Raw genomic sequence first — 25,826 nt, 5'->3', positions numbered from 1 at the left:
ACCGGCTCCCGCGGAGCGGCGCAAGGAGGCCGAGGCGCTCAGGGGAGCCCGGAGGGGCAAGGGGGCCGTCAGCCACCGAGCGGCCGCCACGCCGGACTGCGCACCCGCCGCACGGATGTTCCGGGATGCTCGTCTGCGACAAGTGCGCCTCTCGGGCGCTGGAGAGCCGCGCGCACAAACGTCGGGAGGCGCGCGCCGCGGGGGCGGGGCCGCGCAGTGTCTACCTGTTGCCTGGACACCCGGGCCTGGCGCCTGGCCGTTGGCAGAGTCCGACCCGCCCACCCCGTCCGCGGAGCCCTGCCCGCCTTCCTGACAGACGCCGCCAGCCCTCCCGGATACGCCGCGTTGGCCGGGCCACTGTCCCTCGAGCGACTCTGGCTAAGGTTGCGCGCGCGTGGAACTCAGGCTCGGCGCAGCGGCGGCTGGCTCCGGGCCACACCCGGCCGGACGGGGCGGGGGTACCGTCTTGGCCTTGGAATGGGCGGATTCAGCTGTGAGTGTGAGCTCTGCCACTCACTGACTGACCTTGGAGAAGTTAGCCAAGACTCCAGTACCTTTTTTGGGAAATGAGATAAAAGCCTTTGAGGGTTGAAGTGAAAACAACATGCGGAAATGTCTTAAAAGAGCCTGTAATAATAGAAACATTACAAAATTAAAAAAGTTTTTCATGATTTATTTTGGCTGTGCTGTGCGCAGGCTTTCTCTAGTTGTGGCAAGTGAGGGCTACTCTCTAGTTGCAGTGCTCTGGCTTCCCATTGTGGTGGCTTCTCTCGTTGCAAAACACAGGCTCTCGGCACTTGGGCTTCAGTAGTCGTGGCACACGGGCGTAATTGCCCCACTGAGATGTGGAATCTTCCCGGATCAGAGATGGAATCCATGTCCCCTGCATTGGCAGGCGGATTCTTAACCGCTGGAGGAGCAGGGAAGTCCTACAAAATGGTTTTTAAAAGAGCCTGAAAAAAGTTCTTATACCGGTTGTGGGATAAAGCAAGAAAGGACCCAGTAGAGGGAGTTGTGCTTCCAACCGTCAGCTCATCCTGACATCCTCCCTGCGGAGGGAGAAAACAGTTTAGGACCAGGAACCTCATTCATTTTAATGACTCATCTCCTTTCTTTTTATTCAAGTTATCAGGCATCTATCATGTGCCTGACACTCAGTTTTGGGCCCAGGAATTCAGCCGTAAATGCAACAAAGTTCCTTTTTTCTTTGGGTGAGGGACAGGGAATCATGTGGGGGGAGTGGCAGACATAAAAATGATAGGTGCAACAGGATGTATTACATTGAGTTTATAAAATTGATGTGATGATGGCTGACAATTCTTAGACTGGTGGATAGGGAAGGTCTCTCTGAGGTTTAGCTGAGATTTGGACGATGAGTCAGCTATGTCAAGGTCAGGGGACAGGACATTGCAAGCCCAGGGCAGGAGGAGGAGACTGGACCCAGATGCAGGGGCGGGGTCCTGAAAGGCTCTGCAACCAAGGTCAGGTGTGTTTTTGTTTTCCTTCATATGTTTGTTGAACTGGCTTCCAAAGGGGGGGTATTTGTACACCAAGTTCTCATATATTTCCTTTCTCTAATCCTTCATCAGCAAAGCAAACCCAAGTTCCAGCTACTTTTAGGAGACCTGTGCTTTCTCCTCTGCTGGCCCCTCTCTTAATCCCTGGGTTGGGGCAGCTCATACTCTTTGCTTACAGTCAATGGGTCATCACAACTTTCTCAGGTTAATGTCTACCCTGGCTTAGTTTCAGATCTGTTCTAGTCCTGCTTTTCCTGAGTTCCAGATTGGAGGTCTGAAAAAAAAAAACCAAAAACATATAAAGCACAGGAAAGCATGAAAGTGGACAGGTGGAACATAAAATGGATGTCTAGTGACAACTGGTACAACCTCAATGGCAGCACCATTTTCCACTGACCGAAAGAGTCATCAGTCTTTGCACTGGAGAAAGCCTTAGCACTGACCTGCAGGAGGTGTGGAGGGCTGCTGAGGTGTGGGGCTGAAAGGCAGACTTCCTTACAACAAAGAGCACAGGTTGCTGTCAGAGTCAAAGGAAACTGGCATCGACAACATAAGCATTTTTCTTAAATACCAGTCCACTTAAGAATCACTTAATGTTCAGGACTTAAGATCCATTTGTTCTACAAGAACTGAACAAATCTTCCTGTGTAAACTGGAAGATGATGTTAAATTTAGATAACTATTTAAACTCACATTAGAAAAGCACTAGTTAATTTTATCTGTTTATGAGTACACATCCTTATGTCTTCTTTATAAATAGTAACTGTGCTGTTCTTAAAAAAAATTGCCAGAAATAAAGTGTGCATTCTTAGAATATTCAAACTTAGAATATTCTGTCACTATCTTTCTTAGAAGTTACATTTAAAAATTCCTATTTCTTCCTTTCTACTCTGGTGGTTTCTTCTTTCCTCCCTCCCTCCTCCCCTTCCTTCCTTCCCTCTTTTTTTTTTTTAATCTCATTAAGTTCAACAGTATAGCACTGCATTCACTTCATCCACTGTAGCCTGAATTTTGAAGAGGAAGTTGTAGAAAAAATAAAATTCTTTGTAGATAATCTCAAGCACTAGGGGCCCAACAGTGAGAACCTTGGAGTGCAGTAAGACCAGGTGGGGCAGACTCAGGAAATTATCTAGGGCTGGGGCTGGCAAACTCAGAAAGTAAATGTTTTAGGCTTTTCAGGCCTTGTATCCTCTTTTTCCAACTACTCAACTCTGCTGATATACAATGAAAGCATTTATAGACAACACATGAACAAATGAGCGTGACTGTGTTCCAATACAATAATTATGGAAACTAAAATTTAATGTCCCATAATTTTCATGTGACATATTTTTCTTCTATGGATCCCCCCCACCCCACCACCTAAGCATTTAAGAATGTAAAAACCATTCTTAGCTCACAAGTTGTATAAAACTGCCAGTGGGCCAAATTTGGGCTATAGTTTGCTAACCCCTGAGCTAGAGAATTTAAATTTAAATGTTATTCCTGCTGGAGGATTCTTTAATAGGGTGGGAATAACCAGTAATTATTGAATATCATGTTTAACAAGCATTATTCTAAGCACTACTATATTGATGCATTTAATCCTTATAAAGGAAAGTTATGACCAACCTAGACAGCATATTAAAAAGCAGAGACATTACTTTGCTGACAAAGGTCCATCTACTCAAGGCTATGGTTTTTCCAGTAGTCATGTATGGATGTAGGAGTTGGACCATAAAGAAAGCTGAGCGCTGAAGAATTGATGCTTTTGAACTGTGGTGTTGGAGAAGACTCTTGAGAGTCCCTTGGACTGCAAGGAGATCCAACCAGTCCATCCTAAAGGAGATCAGTCCTGGGTGTTCATTGGAAGGGCTGATGTTGAAGCTGAAACTCCAATCCTTTGGCCACCTGATGCAAAGAGCTGACTCGTTTGAAAAGACTCTGATACTGGGAAAGATTGAGGGCAGGAGGAGAAGGGGACGACAGAGGATGAGATGGTTGGATGGCATCACTGACTCAATGGACATGAGTTTGGGTAGGCTCCGGGAGGTGTTGGACAGGGAGGTCTGGCGTGCTGCAGCTCATGGGGTCACAAAGAGTCAAATACGACTGAGTGACTGAACTGAACTGAATCCTTATAATTCTGGTGAAAGTGGGTAGTATTATTACCCCCATTTATAGATGGGGAATCTGAGGCATTGGAGAAGGAAATGGCAATCCACTTCAGTATTCTTGCTTGGAGAACTCCGTGGACAGAGGAGCCTGGCACGCTACAGTCCATGGGGTCACAAAGAGTTGGACCTGACTGAGCGACTAACACTACTACTAATCTGAGGCATAGAGAGATGAAATAACTTGTCATTTACCATACAGCTCATGGGGGCAGAGCCTGGATATGCCAACTCACTAAGTTGGGTGCTGTACCGTCAATCTGAGTCCTTATGCTGTATGGCCTTTCTGGGTAAATTACCTCACATCTTGCAGCACTGACATATTTTCATAGGCATCCACATGGAGGATCTTTGTCCTGCTAGCTCCATTAAGCATTTGAACAAAAAGTTACAGAATATTCAAAGTAATGTTTCCATTTGGAGGCAAGGGGACAGATGGTGCTGTCTTATTTAGTAAGAAAGTCACCGTCACCAAAGATGTTTGGGCAGAGGTGGGATGACTTTTGTACTCTTGCAGTTCCTTTGAAAGGCTTTGGTTATTTTCTTTTCCATAAAATAAAAGTAAAAATTTTAAATCTTGCTTTTTGAAATTTAAGTCTGACTAATTACTAAAGGAGCAAACAGGCTATGCATCCCCCACAGCCCACTCAGACACAATCTCATTCAGCTTACAGGAGCTGAGAGTCTGAATGGCCAGAAGAACTGCTGGTAGCAAATTGTATTTCAGCTGCTGCTGAGTCACTTCAGTCGTGTCCGACTCTGTGAGACCCCATAGACGGCAGCTCACCAGGCTCCCCCGTCCCTGGGATTCTCCAGGCAAGAACACTGGAGTGGGTTGCCGTTTCCTTCTCCAATGCATGAAAGTGAAAAGTCAAAGTGAAGTCACTCAGTCATGTCCGACCCTCAGCGACCCCATGGACTGCAGCCTTCCAGGCTCCTCCATCCATGGGATTTTCCAGGCAAGAGTACTGGAGTGGGGTGCCATTGCCTTCTCTCTAGCTTTGGCCTATTGCTGTGAGAACTGAGCGAATCTCTTAACCTCATCCCCAACACAACATACACACATGCACACACCCTGTCCTTCCCGTCTATACCTTTTCTTCTAACATTTCTTTTTAAAGTTAACCTCTTTTCTTTTTGGCTGCACCACATATGGGATCTTAGTGACAGAGGTTGAACCTGTGTTCCCTGTAATGCAAGCTTGGAGTCTTAAGCATTGGCCCTAACATTTCTTAGCTGGAAAATGCCGGAAAGCAGAGTTAAGGAAGAATTATTTAATTATTTGATATATTAAATTTAACCATACAAGAGAATACTGATATAGAAAAAGAGATCTACAGGATAAATAAAAGAAAGAATAGAACAGTACATTGTGCTCCTATCTGTAAAAAAAAAAAAAGTCAATGACAAAGAGATGGATATGGGAATTTTCTGAAAGAATAAAAAATAGAAAAAAATACTGACAGTGATTAATTCTGGGGAACAAGATGAGATCTGGGTTGAGAGATTACATTTTCCATTGTGTACTCTGAAAATTATTTGAATTTTTTACACGTACCTTCTTAATAAAAATACCAACACATAAATGTATTCTTCAGTTTTACACATGTTCCCTCATGTCATATCCTCTACCCAAGGCTAAAATTTTCTTTACTTGAATCTCTTTTGGCTACATCAATAGCTGCAAGTATTTTCTTGCATTATACCTCTAATACTGATAGAGTAAATGAACCAATATTGCTATTTGTTAGTGTCTGATGAGTTTTAGTGGGTTGAATTGTGACCCTCTAAAAGGTATGTCCATGTCTTCATTCCTGGAAACTGTGAATATGGCAAAGATGTAAGTAAGGATATTTAGGTGGCTACAGAGCTCATCAACTATAGCATCCAATGAGAGCAAAGTCATGAGTTTGATTGTATAAACCAGTGTCATTTTTGTCCCAAAATCACAGGTGCATTCTTTTTTTTTTTTTGGCTGTGCCATGCATCTTGTGGGATCTTAGTTCCCTGACCAGGGATTGAACCCAGGCCCTGGCAGTGAAAGCACTGAGTCTTAACCAGTGGACTGCCAGGGAATTTGTCACAAGGACATTCTTAATCTCAGCTATTTTTATTGTAAATATGGGTCATCTCAAGAAGGACTAGAGAAAAAAGAATTCTACTTGGAGGGAAAACAGAAAGCACGGAACACTGGTCTTTATATGACAATGATTAATACTTTTCAGGTGGAAGAGCCGGGGATCTATGGACAAGGAAGGTCAAGAAAGCTACACTGAACATATCAGCAAAAAACACTGAAATGGGTGGTTTGAAATATTCATTGGAAAGCTGTTGATATCCTCAAGAAGAATCTCTAGGGAGTTCCCTGGTTGCCTAGTGGTTACAACTCCTGGCTTTCACTTCCATGGCCTGGGTTCAATCCCTGGTTGGGGAACTGAGATCCTGCAAGACAAACAGCGAAGTCATTAAAAAAAAAAGCATCTCAGAAAGTCCCACCACCAATCTCAAGGGCAACCTGGGAAGCTGCTGTGACTCACTGTCTACCCATATGTCTGGTTGCAACTGCCTCCCTATAGGTAGTACGCTTCTCTGGTCCAGCGTTAGGCTCATCCACGTCAACTGCTTTTTGTCAGTAGAATATAAGCAATCTGGGCTTCTCTGGTGGCTCAGATGGTAAAGAATCTGCCTGCCATGCAGGAGACCCAAGTTTGATCCCTGGGTTGGGAAGATCCCATGGAGGAGGGAATGGCAATCCACTCCAGGAGTCTTGCTTGGAGAATTCCATGGACAGAGGAGACTGGCGGGCTACAGTCCATGGGGTTGCAGAGAGTCAGACACGACTGAATGACTAACACTTTCACTATGAGCAATTTGACCTGTGCCACACCCAAGCAGGAGCTTTAAATGTGCTTGCATGGTATGGTTCGGTCTTTTGCTCTGTCCTTAACTATAAGAACACCATGTTCCAGATAGGGACTATTCCATCAGCCTAGTGCCAGAATAAGACAGCATCTGGAGTAGAGCTAATCCAGAAATTTAACCTGAGTTGAGCAGAGTAGCAGCTACCTGCCAGGACCAATAATGAGAGAAAAAGCTTTGTCAGAAGTCACTGAGATTTTGCAGTTGTTTATATTAGTCTACCCCCAGGCATCCCTTTAATTTTAACTTTCCTTTCTAGATCTAATGTCTTTAAGATTCCCTTGTGTTGAAGAAGTCAAAGACCAATTTCTAACTCCAGTTCAATTCTCTTTTTATTAAAGTGCTTCAGTAGATATATAGTGTTACGAACAATCAACACAAACTTTACTGAAACATTCACAAATAAAAATCTTCTACTTTATAAATCACTGAAATAATGTTCTTCCATGTTGTAACAGTAATCATCATTGATTGATTACTCTGAATTTATTCCTAACCACACACATGTATTCTCAAATAGGGTGATTCAAATCAATTACTGTAACGTATGGGACTGGCTTTCAGTACCTGAATGCTAATCCCAGCAAGTCAGTAGAAAAATGATGTGATTTGAAACTAATCAAATATCCTTGGTGCCTCAGTTTTCCCATCAGCACTGAGAATTAATCTTCCCTTAGAGACGATTTATTTAAAGACAGTATGAAATGTTAAAGTTTAGTATACATCTATGCCTTAGAAAGCATTCATGTGCGTATTTTTAAGAGTAACCTCTGTTCTTGACTAAATTAAATACTATATACTGTGTATTCAAAATAAATAGATAATTGCTCTTTCCTTAAAAGTTGTCTTTTCACTTAAATCACATTAAAATCATAAAATAGAGATTAATAATGATATACTCAGTAAATTTTAATTGCAATGAGGACTGCTGTGCTACTCAGGCAAAATTTACAGACTATTTTAAGTTTCACCCATTACACACTTAACATTCTTCATGATCTCACCAGAAAAAAACAAACAAAAAGAAATCCTGCTACTCTACAGCACAAGGAGGTAAAATCCAAGCTATGATCAGAGTTTTGGTTTAGTTTCTTTGGGAATTATTAGCAACTCTAACAGGACTTCCAAGAGAGACTCTGGTTGACAAAGGGTGAAGTAAATAAGCTGATTTTGACTAGACCTCCTGGCACCATAAGAGAGGCCTGGTGCTATCACTAAAAAGATTCAGTAGAGTCCTTATTGCAGGGAGGGGGCATTTAAAGTAAAAAAGCTTGAAACTACAGATGCCATAACTTTGAGGACAGAAGAGAAATAAGATTATCCTGACTGAATCAGAAACTTCCCTAAAAACTGTTTCAGTTGGGAAGCATGTGATTCCCAACTGAGAGAGAAGTTTAAAGAGGTTGGTACATGAACCCTTACATTTTCAAAGAAATGTGTAATACTTTTAGGTAGAAACAGAATTGCTAAATATCCACAGGACACTTTTTACTGCTAGCAGTAAAAAGAGGGGGGGACAAAATCACCAATCAAAATAGGAGAAAAAGAAAAATGGTAAGCTGTGATGGTCTTGGTGTTCTATTTCATTAAAAAATAAATTGATCTTGAGCACTAATGGATGTGTCACCTCAATAAATAAAAACTCCTATAGTTAACTTGTCATTTAAAAATTAACTGGGTGAAAAGGATAATTTTCTGCAATGTACTCAGTCATTTTAAGACTGAAGTGGTTTCAGAAACACATGAAACATCCTTGGAGGAGGCCTGACTGTTTCATATTGGTTTGTGGCAGATCACTCCATGCTGTACATAGACTACACGAGGAAATTTCACATTGAACATAGATTTCTTAAGGAATAAAGAAAAAACACTTTAAATGATATACTTTTCTCTAACATGCAGTATTTATGTAACAGTAAACCATCATCCTTCCCAGAGAAGATGCAGGTGCTCTAAAGATCTTAGAGCAAATTTTAGAAAGAGGTGTCAAAATGTTAACTTTTAAAATACAGACTTAATTTTAATGTTAGGTTTGCAAACCCTCTGGTAATCCAGGGTGAGCAAGAAGAAAATGTCCTCTCTATTTTATGACCTGCAGTTCCTATTACCTATGATGAATGCTATAAGTCAAATGCCATAATAAACTTATTCCTACTCTTGGGGCCAGTAGAGGCTAGCCTGGCTCTAGGCAAGACTAAAGAAGGGAGCGGTCCCACATAAGAGCCTGGCCAGGACTGATCCAGTAGGAGATTTCAAGGCCAGCTGGGCATCCAAGTGACCCCAGGGCAAGGAAATCAATTTTTTTTTTAATCACCCAGGATCCCAGCCTTCTACTATCTCCAGGCCTAACTGTCCCCAGAACAGTCCTGAACCACGCTGGGTGTCCTAAGTCTAGGCCAGCTCTACCCTGAACAAGCACTCCCAGGGCTGGAAACAAAGGCTGAGTGGGCAGGGTTGGCAGAGCACCATTTATTGGAGCCAACCCCCACCTATCAGATGCTTGTTGACAAGAGCTCAGTCAGTGATTCTGGAGCAGCTCCTCCCAACAGATGGGCTGTGAAAACACCTCTCTCTCCAGCCAGAGCTCATAGGAATAGTGGAAATCCTCAGGCAGATCCAACCTCTGCCCCAGCACACTCTGCAAGCAGTTATCCACAGGTGAAAACTCAGAGTCCTGGGGTCTGTCATACCGGCGGCTGTTAAAAGCTTCAATGTTGGCCCTCAAGGTGCATTCTTCCGCTTGGAAGTCCCATGGCCTGGCATCGATGTCTGTGTTGGGAAGATTAGAAAGAAAAAGATGTATACAACTCAGGACACTCCTCATCTTAGCACAGAGCATGGTCTATGGGACACCAACAATGGAACAGCTCAGAGTTCCCTTTTTTGCAAAGAGCAATGTACAAAGTCAGTACATAACATGCTGCTGGTCAGGTTTAAAAAATACATGCCCATGTACATATGCTTATACGTGTAGAGACTATTTTTGGAAGCATCTAGAAACTGGCTAACAGTGATAACCACTGACAGGGAAATGAGGGCCCTGAGGGAAATAAACTTCTTTTTATTGTATTTCCTTTTCATTATTTCATTCTGTTACTAATTATATATATTTTCCCAAAATAGCAACTCAATTCCCTCTACTGAACTTTCCTTGGGAATGGAAGTTACCCATTTGAAAGAAATCACAGTTTTCAAGGAATGGTAAGAGGCAGGAAGGGGAACAAGGAGAATCAGCATGGACTAACTACTAAAGACTTTCCTGACTCCCTGGATCCACCTCCCCCAACCCTGTGCATGATAAATCCATATGCAGCTTATGTTAATATTATGAGGTGAAGTCTTCCAAGAAAGTTAAAACAGAAAACAATCTGCTTTGCTTCTATTTACCCCATTTAGACGTTTATTTCAGGGCCAGAGGTATGTATTTCCCAGATTTTTTAACGTCTCGCACTCAACAGGTGCAGCTTGGGTTTGGGCTCATGATGGCAGCAGTGACAGATTGCCATTTGTAAGATAAAACATGCCCATGTTTTAAAAACCTAGAAGAACTTAGGCGTTAGGCTTCCCTGGGTAAAGAGTCTGCCTGCAATGCAGGAGACCCGGGTTCAATCCCTGGGTTGGGAAGATCCCTTGGAGAAGGAAATGGCAACCCACTCCAGTATTCCTGCCTGCAGGATCCCCATGGACAGCGGAACCTGGCAGACTACAGTCTATGGGGTCTCAAAGAGTCAGACATGACTGAGCGACTTCACTTTTACTTTCTTTCACCTCACAAGAACTTGAACAGTTAATTGTGCTTTAGGTCTTAGAGAAGTTGCATACTGACTTATTATCTGCTAATCATATGGTTCCCTTAGTTCTCTGCACTCTATTTACAGCAGCATCCTCTATATTCAAAAGAAAGTGAAGTTGCTCAGTCATGTCCGACTCTTTGTGACCCCATGGACTGTAGCCTACCAGGGTCCTCCATCCATGGAATTTTCCAGGCAAGAGTACTGGAGTGGGTTGCCATTTCCTTCTCCAGGGGATCTTCCCAACTCAGGGATCAAACCTGGGTCTCCCACAATGCAGGCAGACACTTTACCATCTAAGCCACCAGGGAAGCCCCATCCTCTATCTTCAGGCAGGTGACAAATCCCAGCAAAGACAAATCGTTAGTCATCTAACCAATAACTCTTAAACACAATTATGCAAATGATGGCCAAATCCCACTACAGCTCTTCAAAATAAATTCTTCCAACTCTGGTAAGCCTATAATATCTTGGTAGGTCAATCAGAAATATAATGTCTCCTGATACAATATGTGATATGTGATATAATATGCAGTTCACTATAGTATAACACATTACCTAGACTGTACTATAGCTAAAAAGATTTAAGTTGAATTAATCAAACCTTTAGATCTACCTTTTAGCCTACAGATAATGCCAGAGATAGAGAAACAAGGTAAATGAAACCACAAAGAAGCAAGCAGACAAGTCCAGAAGGTGGACATTCTGTAGAAGAGCTGGTCTAGTTCTTCTTTGTCAGTGTTATGGAAAAAAAAAAAAACAAAACCCTGCTAGATTCAAAACAAATAAACGGACATAACAATCAGATGAAACTTGTGGTCCTGGGCTAGATTATGACTTGGAAAAAAAAGGCTTTAAAGAACATTTTGGGGCAACTGGGAAATTCTGAACATGGACTTGATTATTAGATAAAATGAACATATATTGATATGGAAAGAGATAATGTTAACTAAAAAGAGAAGATTATAAAATAGCATATACAATTTGCTTTCATTTAAATAAAACCTATACATATATGTAGAAGAAAAAGTCTGTAAGAATATATGATAAGATTTCTGTTTCAATCTTTGGGTGGTACAAATGTGGCATAAATATGATAATACAGTAAAGTGTTTGCTTCCTTGTATTTTCTAACTGCTTTGTAATAATTAAAGGTTATTTTAATTTTATGGCTTCCCTGGTGGGTCAGACATGCAATGTAGGAGACCCACGTTCAATCCCTGGGTCAGGAAGATCCCCTGGAGAAGGAAATGGCAACTCACTCCAGTATTCTTGCCTGGAGAATTCCATGGATAGAGGAGCCTGGTGGGCTACAGTCCATGGGGTCGCAAAGAGTTTTTTAATCTTAAAAACCTCTCAGAGAAACCTGTCACTTAAAGGAACATTTTGAAAAAGGGTAATTATCCCTCAAGTGACTTGTTTTATAATAATGAATTACCATAGCTTACATGGAATAGGGTACATGGCAGTGCCTTACTGTTTGTTATAGCAGCACCTGACTATAGTCACATATTTTCTCATCTAAAATATGTTAACAGTTCATACCAAAAGAGTAGAGAGGTTTAATTAGCTTTGTTTAAACCCCGGGCCACTCCCAGAGGCCAAAAGCTCTGAGAATACTCACCATTCCCGTAAGCCCAGTCATCATTCATGCGGTGGCGTACTTTCTGATAAATGGCTGACATGGTTTTCATGTTGCTTTTCCTCCACTGGCGCCCCAGGTACTTGGTCTGTATTTTCAGCAGCTTCAGCACATAAAGTTGCAGCATGGCCTGTTTGACTTTGAGGGCCCGCTTTAAGATTGGAGCAGATTTAAATACTACCAGCATCTGTCCATTTAAAGAGGGATAAGGATGAAGAAGATAGATAAGGATCTAATGTTTCCTGGAATTTCCAACTCACAGATAAATTAAGCCAAACCTGGCTAACCTCAGACTACCGTGGGGAGCTTTGGGAAATCTATAGTCCAGGCTCCATTTAGACTTAGTCTTTAAGAAAAGAAAGGAAGCACTCCATTTACATTTCACAATTCAAAATATCTAATATGCAAAGTGTCAAAAAATTTTGTCAGCCACACATGCCATTTCTACAGTTACCAGTGTATGTTCTGGAGGTAATTGTATATATGTGTGCATTACTTTTATTAACAAAAATGATAGCAAATACATACCCTTTCACACTGTTCCATACCTTGATTTTTACTTAACAATATAACTTGAAAATTATTCCAAAGCAGTATAGAACTGTCTCATTCTTTTTAATGGTTGTATTTACATTCTACTGTAATGATGTACCATAAATTATTTAACCAGTTGGTATTAATGAACATTTATGTTGCTTCCAATCTTTGATGATTACAAATAATGCTGCAGTGAGTAATCTTAGACTTGTATCATGATTATAATGCATGACTATAATCCAAAAAACAATGCTAACTTCCTTACCAGAGCTGCCCTGAGGGAGGGTCCATATTCTATTCCCCGAAAAGAAATGGGTTGGGAAATAATTATAAAATAAGTGCCTAGAATTAGGAGGTTCCAAGTCTTATGGAGCATTCAGTGTCTGTCTATAGAGCTCACAAAGCAGGAAGTCCATATTTATTAAAAATTTAAAAAATCCAGTTAGTGGACACCATGATCTGAAGTCCTACTCACCATGGTTCTTGAATGCTTCCATTTGGTCAGTTTATTGAGCAGCCTCAGGAGATTGATGCAGGAAAAGAGGTTTCTCCAGCAGAACTGGTTGTTGTCTCCAGCTTCCTGTAATAAGGCATGTCCATCATTATCTCATGGGGCTTCCCTGGTGGCTCAGATGGTAAAGAATCTGCCTGCAATGCAGGAGATCCAGGTTCACTCCCTAGGTCGGGAAGATCCCCTGGAGAAGGGAATGACAACCCACTCCAATATTCTTGCCTGGAGAATTCATGGACAGAGGAGCCTGGCAGGCTACAGTTCATGGGGTTGTAAAGTCAAACACAACTGAGCAACTAAGACTGAGAGAGCATTATCTCAACCCTTCACGGATCATAGCCTTGTTGTGGCGAAGGGGCTTGCGTAACTCAATGAAGCTATGAGCCATGCCCATGCAGGGCCACCCAAGACAAATGGGTCACAGTGGAGAGTTCTGACAAAATGTGGTCCAATGGAGAAGGGAATGGCAAGCCACTCCAGTGTTCTTGTGGTGAGAATCCCATGAACAGTATGAAAAGGCAAAAAGATATGAGACCTGGGAAGATGAGCCTCCCCAGGTTAGAAGGTGTCCAACATGTTAAAGGGAAGAGCGGAGGGCAATTACTAATAGCTCCAGAAAGAATGAAGCATCTGGGCCAACGTGGAAACGACCCTTAGTTGTGGACATGTCTGGTGGCAAAAGTAAAGTCTGATGCTGTAAAGAACAATATTGCATAGGAACCTGGAATGTTAGGTCCATGAATCAAGGTAAATTGGATATGGTCAAGCAGGAGATGGCGAGAGTGAACATCAACATTTTAGGAATCAGTGAACTAAAATGGACAGGAATGGACGAATTTAATTTGGATGACCATTACATCTACTACTGTGGGCGAGAATCCCTTAAAAGAAATAGAGTAGTCCTCATAGTCAACAAGAGAGTCCAAAATGCAGTACTTGGGTGCAATCTCAAAAATGACAGAATGATCTTGGTTCGTTTCCAAGGTAAACCATTCAACATCACAGTAATCTAAGTCTATGCCACAACCACTAATGCTGAAGAAGCTGAAGTTGAATGGTTCTGTGAAGACCTACAAGACCTTCTAGAACTAGTACCAAAAAAAAGATGTCCTTTTCATCACAGGGGATTGGAATGCAAAAGTAGGAAGTCAAGCAGTATCTGGAGTAATAGGCAAGATTTTTGGCCTTGGAGTACAAAATGAAGCAGAGCAAAGGCTAATACAGTTTTGTCAAGAGAACACACTGGCCATAGCAAATATCCTCTTCCAACAACACAAGAGATGACTCTACAATGGACATCACCAGATGGTCAACACAGAAATGAGATTGATTATATTCTTCATAGCTGAAGATGGAGAAGCTCTATACAGTAAGCAAAAACAAGACCTTGAGCTGACTGGGGCTCAGATCATCAGCTCCTTACTGCAAAATTCAGGCTTAAATTGAAGAAACTAGGGAAAAACCAATGGGCCATTCAGGTATGATCTAAATCAAATCCCTTGTGATTATACAGTAGAGGTGATGAATAGATTTAGGGGTTGGATCTGGTAGAAAAAGTGCCTGAAGAGCTATAGAGAGAGGTTTGTAACATTGTACAGGAGGCAGTGACCAAAACTATCCCAAAGAAAAAGAAATTCAAGAAGGCAAAGTGGTTGTCTGAGGGGCTTTACAAATAGCTGAAGAAAGAAGAGAAGCGAAAAGCAAGGGAGAAAGGGAAAGATATACCTATCTGAATGCAGAGTTCCAGAGACTAGCAAGGAGAGATAAGAAGACCTTCTTAAACGAATAATGCAAAGACGTAGAGGAAAACAACAGAATGGGAAAGACTAGAGGGCTCTTCAAGAAAACTTAAGCTATCAAGGGAACATTTCATGCAAGGATGAGCACGATAAAAGGAAATAAATGGTAAGGACCTAACAGAAGCAAAAGGAATTAAGAAGAGGTGGTCAAAAAACACAGAAGAACTACACAAAAAAGGTCTTAATTACTTGGATAACCACAATGGTGTGCCTAGAGCCAGACATCCTGGAGTGTAAAGTCAAGTGGGCCTTAGGAAGCATTAGTACGAACAAAGTAAGTGGAGGTGATAGAATTCCACCTGGGCTATTTCAAATCCTAAAGATGATGCTGTTAAAGTGCTGCACTCAATATGTCAGCAAATTTGGAAAACTCGTCAATGATCACAAGACTGGAAAAGGTCAGTTTTCATTCCAATCCTAAAGAAGGGCAATGCCAAAAAATGTTTAAACTATCGTACAATTGCTTTCATTTTGAATGCAGTAAGGTTATGCTCAAAATCCTTCAAGCTAGGCTTAAGCAGTATGTGAACCAGAATGTCTAGACGTACAAACTGGGTTTAGAAAAGGCAGATACCAGAGCTCAAATTGCCAACATCCACTGCAACACAGAAAAAGCAAGGGAATTCCAGAAAAACATCTACTTCTGCTTCATTGATTATGCTAAATCCTTTGACTGTGTGGATCACAACAAATTGTGGAAAGTTCTTAAAAAGATGGGAATACCAACCCACCTTACCTGTCTCCTGAGAAACCTGTATGAAGATCAAGAAGGAACAGTTAGAACCACACATGGAAAAACTGACTAGTTGAAAACCAGGAAAAGAGTATGACAAGGCTGTAATTGTCATCTTGTTTATTTAATTTATATGAACAGTACATCATGTGAAATGCTGGGCTGGATGAATCATAGGCTGGAATCAAGATTGCCAGGATGAATCACAGGCTGGTATCATCAGATACGCAGATGATACCACTCTAATGGCAGAAAGTGAAGAGGAACCAAAGAGCCTCTTGATAAGGGTGAAAGAGGAGGATGAAAAGCTGGCTTGAAACTCAACATTCAAAAAACTAAGATCATGGCATCCAGTCTCATCACTTCTTGACAAATAGAAGGGGGAAAAGTGGAAACAGTGACAGACTATTTTCTTGGGCTCCAAAATCACCGCTGACAGTGACTGAGGCCATGAAATTGAAAGATGCTTGCTCCTTGGATGAAAAGCTATGACAAACTTAGCTTATTAAAGAAGCAGAGACATCACTTTGCCAACAAAGATCCATATAGTTAAAGCTAAGGTTTTTCCCATAGTCATGTAAGATGTGAGAACTGGACCATAAAGAAGGCTGAGTGCCAAAAAACTGATGCTATTGAATTGTAGTGCTAGAGAAGACTCTTGAGAGTCCATTGGATGGCAAGGAGATCAAACCAGTCAATCCTAAAGGAAATCAACCATGAATATTCATTGGAAAGACTGATGTTGAAGCTGAAGCTCCAATACTTACTTTGACCACCTGATACGAAGAATCAACTCACTGGAAAAGACTCTGATGCTGGGAAAGACTGAAGGCAAAAGAAGAGGGTGCAGAAGATGAGATGGTTGGATAGCATAACTGACTCAATGGACATGAATTTGAGCAAACTCTGGGAGACAGTGAAGAACAGGGAAGCCTGGTATCCTTGGGGTTGCAAACAGCTGAATAGGACTTAGTGATTGAACAACAACAATCATTATCTCAACACCTACAAGGCTTTCCTTCCCAGAATCTGGAAGTCACGGTTGGTCAGTTCAAGTGAAGCCTTCCATATGAAATGCTACCTCCTTTCCATCCCACTTCTCACATCCTCCCTTCTCCTCAAGGCATGCAGTATCCTTCCTCTGAAAACACACAGCTGGAAGACACGATCCTGGAAGACTCTGTACCAAGAGCAAGTACTGGTTAGAAAGATGATATATGAACATAGGAATATCGTTTGAGCAAGATTTCTCGTGTAGCTTTCTGCTTTAGGATCAGAAAAGAGATGACAGAATTTTACCCCCATATACTTTGCATTTATGTAAGCTATGTTGGTAATTGCCAAGAATTATTCCGGCAGATTTCAAACAGTATTGGATGGATCTGATATTCATTACAGTTAATTAAAAAAAAATCAACCTCTGCCCTCCTTTATCAAACCATATTGCAGTAAATTACTTAATTCTCTAGCACGGTTGGAAAAATGGCAGATGGTTAATTTGAACCAGGTGTTTCTCTTGACTGTTTCTTAATAGCTTGTGAGCACCCAAACAGATGGATGTCAGATCAGAAACAGGTAATTACTCACAGAAACATCTTTCAGGGACAAAAATAAGAGTCTTTATGGATTCTGGGGTTCGTAAATATATATTGGTATCAGAAGCTACATGAATCAGTTAACACATATGGTGGTCAAACTAACACCTTGGAAGTTCCTCAAGTCTTCAGTGTGAGAGGAGAATGTGGAAGTGAGGAATGAGCAGAAGTCAACTGCTTTCTGGTGAGTGGGAGATTACCCCCCAACACACACAAATGAATCTGAAGCAAGCAAGGTAGACATACGTCAACTGTGAGATGAACAGCCAACACCTGTAAGGATATTAGGCTCTCCTAAAAATAAATAATACTGAGGATCAAGAAGTTGCAGGGAAGCTTTTCAGAAATATTGTTTAGAAATAATGTTCTCCCAGGATGGTCCCTGGTGGTCCAGTGGTTAGGACTTGACATGTTTACTACAGGGGCCCAGGTTCGATCTTGGGTCTGGGAACCAAGGTCATGTTAGCCACATGCAGTGATCAAAATAATAACAATTTCTTTCCTCTAGCAAATGTTCAATATTGTGTTTAGAACCGGTCCCATGAAAACCACCTGTTTTGTTCTAAATGAAACTTCCGTGGGAGTTTCCACTCAGGTGCATTAGCTAATCCTGCTTGCCCAAAACACAGATCAGGTTTTATAGATGTTACATCTTGTGTGGCTAACAGAGGAGACAGACTTTTATATGTTTATTTTTTAAAATAAGAAGCAGTGAAACAAAAAAACATATGGGAAAAGTAACTATATTTCCATTGTGGGCTTCCTTTATCCTGACTTCTAATATGCATAAAAGCCTTGCGTTCCTTATGGAGTACGGAAATAGCGGCCTGGTCTTGTAGAAGCAGCCCTGGAATAGGCACCAGGACACCTGGGTCATGGCTTTGACCCCGGCTGTATCATCTCAGGCAAGTAATTTCCCTGTTTCCTATAAGAGGTTGAACTAAGATAACCTTTAAGATCATTTTAGCTCTGACCATTCAATAATTCTGTGGCTTACCTTCTCCAGTTGGTGTAAAAGTTAAAAAGCTTTGAGTGACAGAATGTTGACTGTGGCTACCTTTTCCTGAGAGCTGAGTCTCAGGAGTCCTACGAGCTGCGCTAGTTCCCCCTGAAGGCAGTCTCACCTGCCCAGGGCCTTGCTCTGCTTTCCTTCTAATGACGCTTCCCTGATGTCTGTAAGTAGGCCCACTTCTGGCATCGTGGAGCAGGCATCGAAAGCACACATACTGGTCAGTGGCTCGCCCAGGCTTGTCTGCTTTGTCAGAGCCTTGCCCAAGCCTTCTCCCTTCTTCCAACCCAACAAATTATTATTTTTTCCAGAAAGCCTTTAGGTCTGTGAGTACTTATTTGGATTTGCCAGTCTGTCTGTCCTTTTTTTTTAAGCCGCACTTAGTTATGACCAACCTAGATAGCATATTGAAAAGCAGAGACATTACTTTGCCAACAAAGGTCGGTCTAGTCAAGGCTATGGTTTTTCCAGTGGTCATGTATGGATGTGAGAGTTGGACTGTGAAGAAAGCTGAGCACCGAAGAATTGACGCTTTTGAACTGTGGTGTTGGAGAAGACTCTTGAGAGTCCCTTGGACTGCAAGGAGATCCAACCCGTCCATTCTGAAGGAGATCGGCCCTGGGATTTCTTTGGAAGGAATGATGCTAAAGCTGAAACTCCAGTACTTTGGCCACCTCATGCGAAGAGTTGACTCATTGGAAAAGACTCTGATGCTGGGAGGGATTGGGGGCAGGAGGAGAAGGGGACGACAGAGGATGCATCACTGACTTGATGGACGTGAGTCTGAGTGAACTCCGGGAGTTGGTGATGGACAGGGAGGCCTGGTGTCCTGTGATTCATGGGGTCGCAAAGAGTCAGACACGACTCAGCGACTGAACTGAACTGATTCTATTTATTTTCTGGATGCACAGCATGGCATGTGGGGTCTTATTTTCCTGACCAAGGATGGAACCCACACCCCCTGCAGTGTAAGGGCAGAGTCTTAACCACTGGACCACCAGGGAAATCTCTAGATTTGCTGGTCTTGAAGATTTTTTAATGTTCGTTTAAAGCAGGTCACCTTTCTTTCTTTCTTTAAGAACTCAGCATATTAAGTAAGATGCAAACTTCTGTGGGGGGATATATTTTGTGAACAGCAGCACTTGGCTGGCTATATTCTCCTGTTCCTGGTACTTAACAGTATTCAAAGCAAGAGCTTAACTCACTTTCAGCCAGCTAAAATTAAAAAAAAGTATTTGCCCATGTTCCACTCTCACAAATAAATATTTGCATACACCTTTGGTCTGAAGATTCAGTTCAGCAATCACATCCTACCCTTTCAGAGCATTTCTAAGGCACAAGGGTTCTGTTCTCAAAGATCCATCCACAGCTCTGCTGAGTGAGCCAAGCCAAACAAAAACCCAGGCTTACGCCAATTAAGTGGATAATTAACTCATGAGGAAAGGAAGAACAGAGTGTTTCTTCCTTTCGTACTGAGATCAGATTGGTAAGAATCTGAGCGCCGAAAGAGACTCAACTGTTCTGGTCCCAGTCTGTTATCCATAGAAGCAAAGCCTGAGACCCAGAAAGAGGAAGGCAGTTTGACTAAGGTCACATGGTAAGTGCCCAAACCAGGGCTTAAACCTAGATTTCCAGTACTCACTGAATTCTAACACTCTATCTTAGTTACTATTCATCTTCTGATCGCACTTAAGGAATTCCAGACATAATTACTAAAAGAAAATATGGTTTGACCTCATTCTTTCTCAGGGTCTTTCAGACCTAATGGTAGAGCTCTTTCTTATGTCCTACTGTAATTCTTACTTCAAACAAGCAAAACCAACAACAACAAAACATTGAAGTTTCCTGCCTTAAAGGGGAGTGACTGAGCCTTTAAAGAAATGCTGCAAAGTGTTAAATATAATCTAACTCAAACCTTCTCAACAGGTTTTTTTTTTTTTCTCTTTTAAAAATATTTATGTATTTGCTCTGCTGGGTCTAGTTACAGCACTCAGGATCTTTAGTTGCAGCATGTGGGATCTAGTTCCCTGACCAGGGATCAAACCCAGGCCCCCTGCATTGGGAGTCTTAGCCATTGGATCACCAGGGAAGATCCTTAACAGCTTATTAAAGTCCCGAAGTGATGACACTACTTTCAAATTGAAAACCAGCTCTTCATTGAGAAACTGAAATTGTTCATTTTTTTAAAGAGTAAAAAGTTTACTGAAAGGAAAAATACATGTGGAAAGGCTCATGGGTGAGCTCATAGAAAGAGAGTTGCACCTTTGGGAAATTTAAATCCTTTATAAAGGGGCAGTTCTCTGTGTCTTTGTCTTCCCTCAGGCAAGAAATTGAAATTATTAATAGTAACTTATCTGTTTTATAATGAATCTAGAATTCTATAGCCTAAGGAAAGCTGATGCTCATCTAATTCTAACCTCTCTTTCTTTTATAGATGAAACTCCTACAGCCTACAGGAAACTTGCTCAAGATCACTTAAAGCTGTAGTGGCAAAGCCCACTGTCTGCCTTTTCTATATTACAAACTCGGGTTTTTCATGCCATGTCAGTCCTGCAGTTATTTGAACCTATTTGCAAAAATATTTGTGAAGTTATAATACTTAGTGATTGAAAATTCACAATAATAGTCATTTCTTGGTAAATGATTCTTTTAATTTATTATGGTTCACATAACTGAAAATGAAATCCTATTATTAGCTTACATCTTCTTTTCCCACACTGTTTTAGAATAACTTTCTTATATGAATTTCTGACAATTAAGTTCCTGCTAGATTAAGGACCTAGATCTAGGTATAATAAGAGTTATTATTCTTAAAAGTGATGTGAGGAGGTATGGAGGAAAAGAAAAGAAAATTCAAAGTCATCTGGGAAGCTTTAGCAAGCTATTTGTGCTTTGAGGAGGGATCTGGGAATGTGAGTTAAAAAAAAAAAAACAAAAACCACCTAGCACTCATTACAGAAAGGGTGACAACCAGGAAAATTGAAAAAAATGCAAAAACAAAAAAACAACCCACCATTTATCCATGGTCCTTCTTTTGTATAAATACCTCATGGAAAATGGATGTATACCTTATGATATGTTCACATTTGATGTAGAATAGAGAAACAATAATGCTAATTGCACTGTTGGTTTTAAATAGTGACAGTGAATGTAAAAACAAAGACTTTTTTAAGGAGGTCATAAATCACTGGCTAAATAATGCCTAAAAGTAATGCTAGAGACCTTAATGCTGCTAAGTCGCTTCAGTTGTGTCCTAATCTGTGCAACCCCATAGACGGCAGCCCACCAGGCTCCCCCGTCCCTGGGATTCTCCAGGCAAGAACACTGGAGTGGGTTGCCATTTCCTTCTCCAATGCATGAAAGTGAAAAGTCAAAGTGAAGTCGCTCAGTCGTGTCTGACCCTCAGCGACCCCATGGACTGCAGCCTTCCAGGCTCCTCCGTCCATGGGATTTTCCAGGCAAGAGTACTGCAGTGGGGTACCATTACCTTCTCCAGAGACCTTAATACCTGAACATAAATAAAACAAAAATGAAAACAATAACACAAAAATCTTCTGGAATATCTGTAAATATCTGGGTTAGAAACTAATACAGAAAAAGAGAGAAAATAATAGAGATAGATGAAAGGATCAAGCATATAAATTTAAGTGATATGAACATATTTGTATAGGTATTTCTGAATATAAATCAAACCCAAATTTGAGGAATTTAGTGATGAAGTACCTTTTAAGAATTAACTTAGGCCTTCCTTGGTGGTCCAGTGGTTAAGAAATTGCCTGTCAATGCAGGGGACACAGGTGTAGTCCCTTGTCTGGAAAGATCCCACATGCCAGGGGACAATTAAGCCCGTGCACCACAATTACTGAGCCTGTGCTCTAGAGCTTGGGAGCTGCAACTACTGAGCCGAAGGTCTGGAGCCTGTGCTCTGCAACTAGAGAAGCCACTGCAATGAGAAGCCTGCACACCACAACCAGAGAGTAGTTCCAACTCGCCAAAACTAAAGAAAGCCCCAGCGCAGCCTAAAATAAATAATTTTTTTTTCAAAAGAACTTAATAATTTCACTTGCTTGATCTAAAACGAAATGTCAAATATTTCTTTGCAAATGGCCAGGTCATGTACATTCTGACCCTCTGCTTTGGATAACACTTCACCACTCCACCTGTTTCTTTATGAGCAGAGGGTAAGACTGGGCAAAATACTAAGAAACTTCTAGCTCTGATACTCATTGACTTCAAAATATAATGTATGTTTATTTAGAAATTATAAATGTATTATCGTATACTGTATTAGTGTTTTTCTTTCTGGCTTACTTCACTCTGTATAATAGGCTCCAGTTTCATCCACCTCATTAGAACTGATTCATATGTATTCTTTTTAATAGCTGAGTAATACTCCATTGTGTATATGTACCATAGCTTTCTTATCCATTCATCTGCTGATGGACATCTAGGTTGCTTCCATGTCCTGGCTATTATAAACAGTGCTGCGATGAACATTGGGACACATGTATACCTGTGGCGGATTCATTTTGATATTTGGCAAAACTAATACAATTATGTAAAGTTTAAAAATAAAATAAAATTTTTAAAAAAAAGGTAAAAAAAAAAAAGTTTCCATCATTGAAACACACACACACAAAAAAATGTATTATCGTAATAACATGATATGTTATAAAGTACACATAAAGTTAAAAGGATATTAATAAATATAAAAGATCGAATATATTTCACTCCTAAAGCATCATGTTACATACCTATTGTTCATACCATTGCTCAAAACAGCCACCCAGACGCTGAACATCCTACAATACTTGTTGAGGCCATACCCCCTGCCTGTGCTAGCAACCTCCTTCCAAAGATCACACCTAACTTCCATACAGTCATATGTACATCATCCTTCTCTTATATTTGGGATTTAATTTCAATTTTTTCCTAGTTTAGTGGATTGAATTTGAACACAGACTTTTGGAAATTTAGAAACTGTAAGCCTTCCTGTGCCAGGGGGTGAGGAAACTGTTCATTACATAGGTAAAGATGGCCTATTGCAGAGCTAGATATTTTTACAAAATGAGAATTTAGAAATTAATGTGCCACTAACTTTGCCTTTATTTCATGTCCATTATATACGTAGTTTGGAGAAGGAAATGGCAACCCACTCCAGTGTTCTTGCCTGGAGAACCCCAGGGACAGCAGAGCTTGGTGGGCTGCCGTCCATGGAGTCACACAGTCGGACACAACTAAAGCGACTTAGCAGTAGCATATACATAGTTAGAGTTCCAAATGAGGTTGAACTCAGTTCAAACTCAGAAAACTGAAAAAATATGAATCAAGACTACCTTAGCCAAGTAACTCCACTTCTAGAAATCTATCTTAAGGAAGTAATCAGAGATAAGGTCAAAGATTCATGTGCAAGGATGTTCATTTTGGAGTTATAGGAAGAACACTATAATAAATGCCCAATAATAGTATGAAACAATCGTTTTTTAAAAAAATTAAGTAGTGGAATATTATGTGCAGCTATGTGAATGGAAACATGTAAAGTCCTTATTTTCTTAAATATGTGTGTGTGTGAGTGAATATATATATATATATATGAAAGTGAAAGTGAAGTTGCTCCGTCGTGTCGGACTCTTTGCAACCCTCTGGACTGTAGCCTACCAGGCTTCTCAGTCCATGGGATTTTCCAGGCAAGAGTACTGGAGTGGGTTGCCATTTCCTTCTCCAGGGGATCTTCCCAACCCAGGGATTGAACCCGGGTCTCCCGGATTGTAGGCAGACGCTTTACCCTCTGATATATGGTTGCTGCTGCTGCTGCTGCTGCGTCACTTTAGTCATGTCGGACTCTGTGCGACCCCAGACACGGCAGCCCACCAGGCTCCCCCGTCCCTGGGATTCTCCAGGCAAGAACACTGGAGTGGGTTGCCATTTCCTTCTCCAATGCATGAAAGTGAAAAATGAAAGTGAAGTCGCTCAGTCGTGTCTGACCCTCAGCGACCCCATGGACTGCAGCCCACCAGGCTCCTCTGTCCATGGGATTTTCCAGGCAAGAGTACTGGAGTGGGGTGCCATTGCCTTCTCCAGATATATGGTTAATTGCAACCAAATATTAACATTGGTTATATACAAGTAGTTTGGGCTTCCCAGGCGGTGCTAGTGGTAAAGAACCCACCTGCCAATGCAGGAGATGTAAGCGACATGGGTTCGATCCCTGGGTCGGGAAAATTCCCTAGAGGAGGGCATGGAAATCCACTCCAGTATTCTTGCCTGGGGGAATCCCATGGACAGAGGAGCCTGGCCGGCTACGGTCCATAGGGTCGCAAAGAGTCGGACACGACTGAGCAAATGAGCATGCGCACAAGCATGCACAGATGCAAATAGTTTACTAAGGGTATTTTTATTTTCTTTCCCGTATTTTTCTGTATTTCCTCAATTTTCTTCAATATATATCGATTTTAAAGTCATGGGGAGGGGGGACTTGAAAGGTTATTTAAAGAAAATACTATGTACTTAAAACGCCAGTATGCTGTGCTTACAATTAATTCACTGAGCGTGAAAAAAAGAGATAAATCTTACTCATATAAACACTAGTCCTCTCTAAGGACAGAAGCCATTAGTTTAGACAAACAAACCACTGTATTGAGGATCTATGTGGAGTAAACTAGCTAGTTAAGTCCATGACTGGGCTCAGGGAAGTACTTCTAAAAAATAAAAAATCTGTGGTTACCAAATGAAACCACCAGGTGCCACTGTAGCTTCACAGAAAGAATAAGAACACCTAGCATGAAATCTGTTTTTCATTATGAAAAGGTATGTGCTTTCACCCCCTCTTAGATAACAACAGTCTTCTCAGAGGCATAACGATTATTTCAATAATTTTATGTTCATATCCCAAAAGGTTAATCGGAAGATATATAAAAGTATGCTGCTGCTCAAGTCGCTTCAGTCGTGCAACCCCATAGACGCAGCCTCCCCCGTCCCTGGGATTCTCCAGGCAAGAACACTGGAGTGGGTTGCCATTTCCTCCAATGCATGAAAGTGAAAAGGGAAAGTAAAGTCAGTCAGTCGTGTCCGACTCTTAGCCACCCCATGGACTGCAGCCTATCAGGCTCCTCCATCCATGGGATTTTCCAGGCAAGAGTACTGGAGTGGGGTGGTATCGCCTTCTCCGATACAAAAGTATAGTTTCCATCAATCCCTAGTTATGGGATTGAGAAGATGACTGTGTTTTGAAATACCCTATTCACAGTAGAGCTTTAATGCTATCCGTGCACCCCTGTTTCTGTTCGAAAGGGCAGTCCTCATTTCAGTCTGATTGGTGGGGCTGCATGTCTCCACCCTGGCTCTTTACTTTCAACTACTTTTAACTTCTCCACCTATAAAGCACCGATGACAACCTCATACAGTTGTTTTAAAGATTGAATAACATCATAAACAGGATTAGACAACTCATTACCTCTCTCTGCAGAGGTAAGAAGCTCCCAGCTTGCTTCTCTGCTGAGGCCATATCTAAAAAAGGGAATATCTGCTCTGGTGCTGAAAAAGGAGCTAGACTTGGTGTCTTAGGACATGGCTCTTCCTCTCATTCAAGGTCTGTCGGCTATGAGGAGTGGACCTGACAAG

The 25,826-nt window shown here is 41.4% G+C and overlaps 1 protein-coding gene and 1 long non-coding RNA gene across 5 annotated transcripts in view; one reads left to right on the top strand and one right to left on the bottom strand.

Moving 5' to 3' along the window:
* Window positions 1-6,903: 6,903 nt before the first annotated feature.
* STRIP2 (striatin interacting protein 2) overlaps window positions 6,904-25,826 on the bottom strand; it is a 49,006-nt gene continuing 30,083 nt past the window's right edge. For all 4 annotated transcript variants that reach the window (XM_019959067.2, XM_070788153.1, XM_070788155.1 and 1 more), the window contains 3 exons: window positions 13,035-13,139; window positions 12,005-12,209; window positions 6,904-9,358 (listed from right to left, as the gene is read on the bottom strand). In XM_019959067.2, coding sequence (XP_019814626.2) covers window positions 9,108-9,358; window positions 12,005-12,209; window positions 13,035-13,139 — 561 coding nt within the window. In that variant the 3' untranslated portion in view covers window positions 6,904-9,107. The remainder of the gene's footprint in view (window positions 9,359-12,004; window positions 12,210-13,034; window positions 13,140-25,826) is intronic.
* LOC139182759 (uncharacterized) lies at window positions 19,678-21,145 on the top strand. The gene is made up of 2 exons (XR_011566311.1): window positions 19,678-19,803; window positions 20,641-21,145. It is a non-coding gene; the product is annotated as an uncharacterized lncRNA (long non-coding RNA).

The sequence above is a fragment of the Bos indicus genome, chromosome 4, assembly GCF_029378745.1.
Source record: "Bos indicus isolate NIAB-ARS_2022 breed Sahiwal x Tharparkar chromosome 4, NIAB-ARS_B.indTharparkar_mat_pri_1.0, whole genome shotgun sequence".
NCBI lineage: Eukaryota > Metazoa > Chordata > Mammalia > Artiodactyla > Bovidae > Bos > Bos indicus.
Note: the sequence above shows the minus strand (reverse complement) of the source record. Positions and strands in the feature narration are given on the sequence as shown.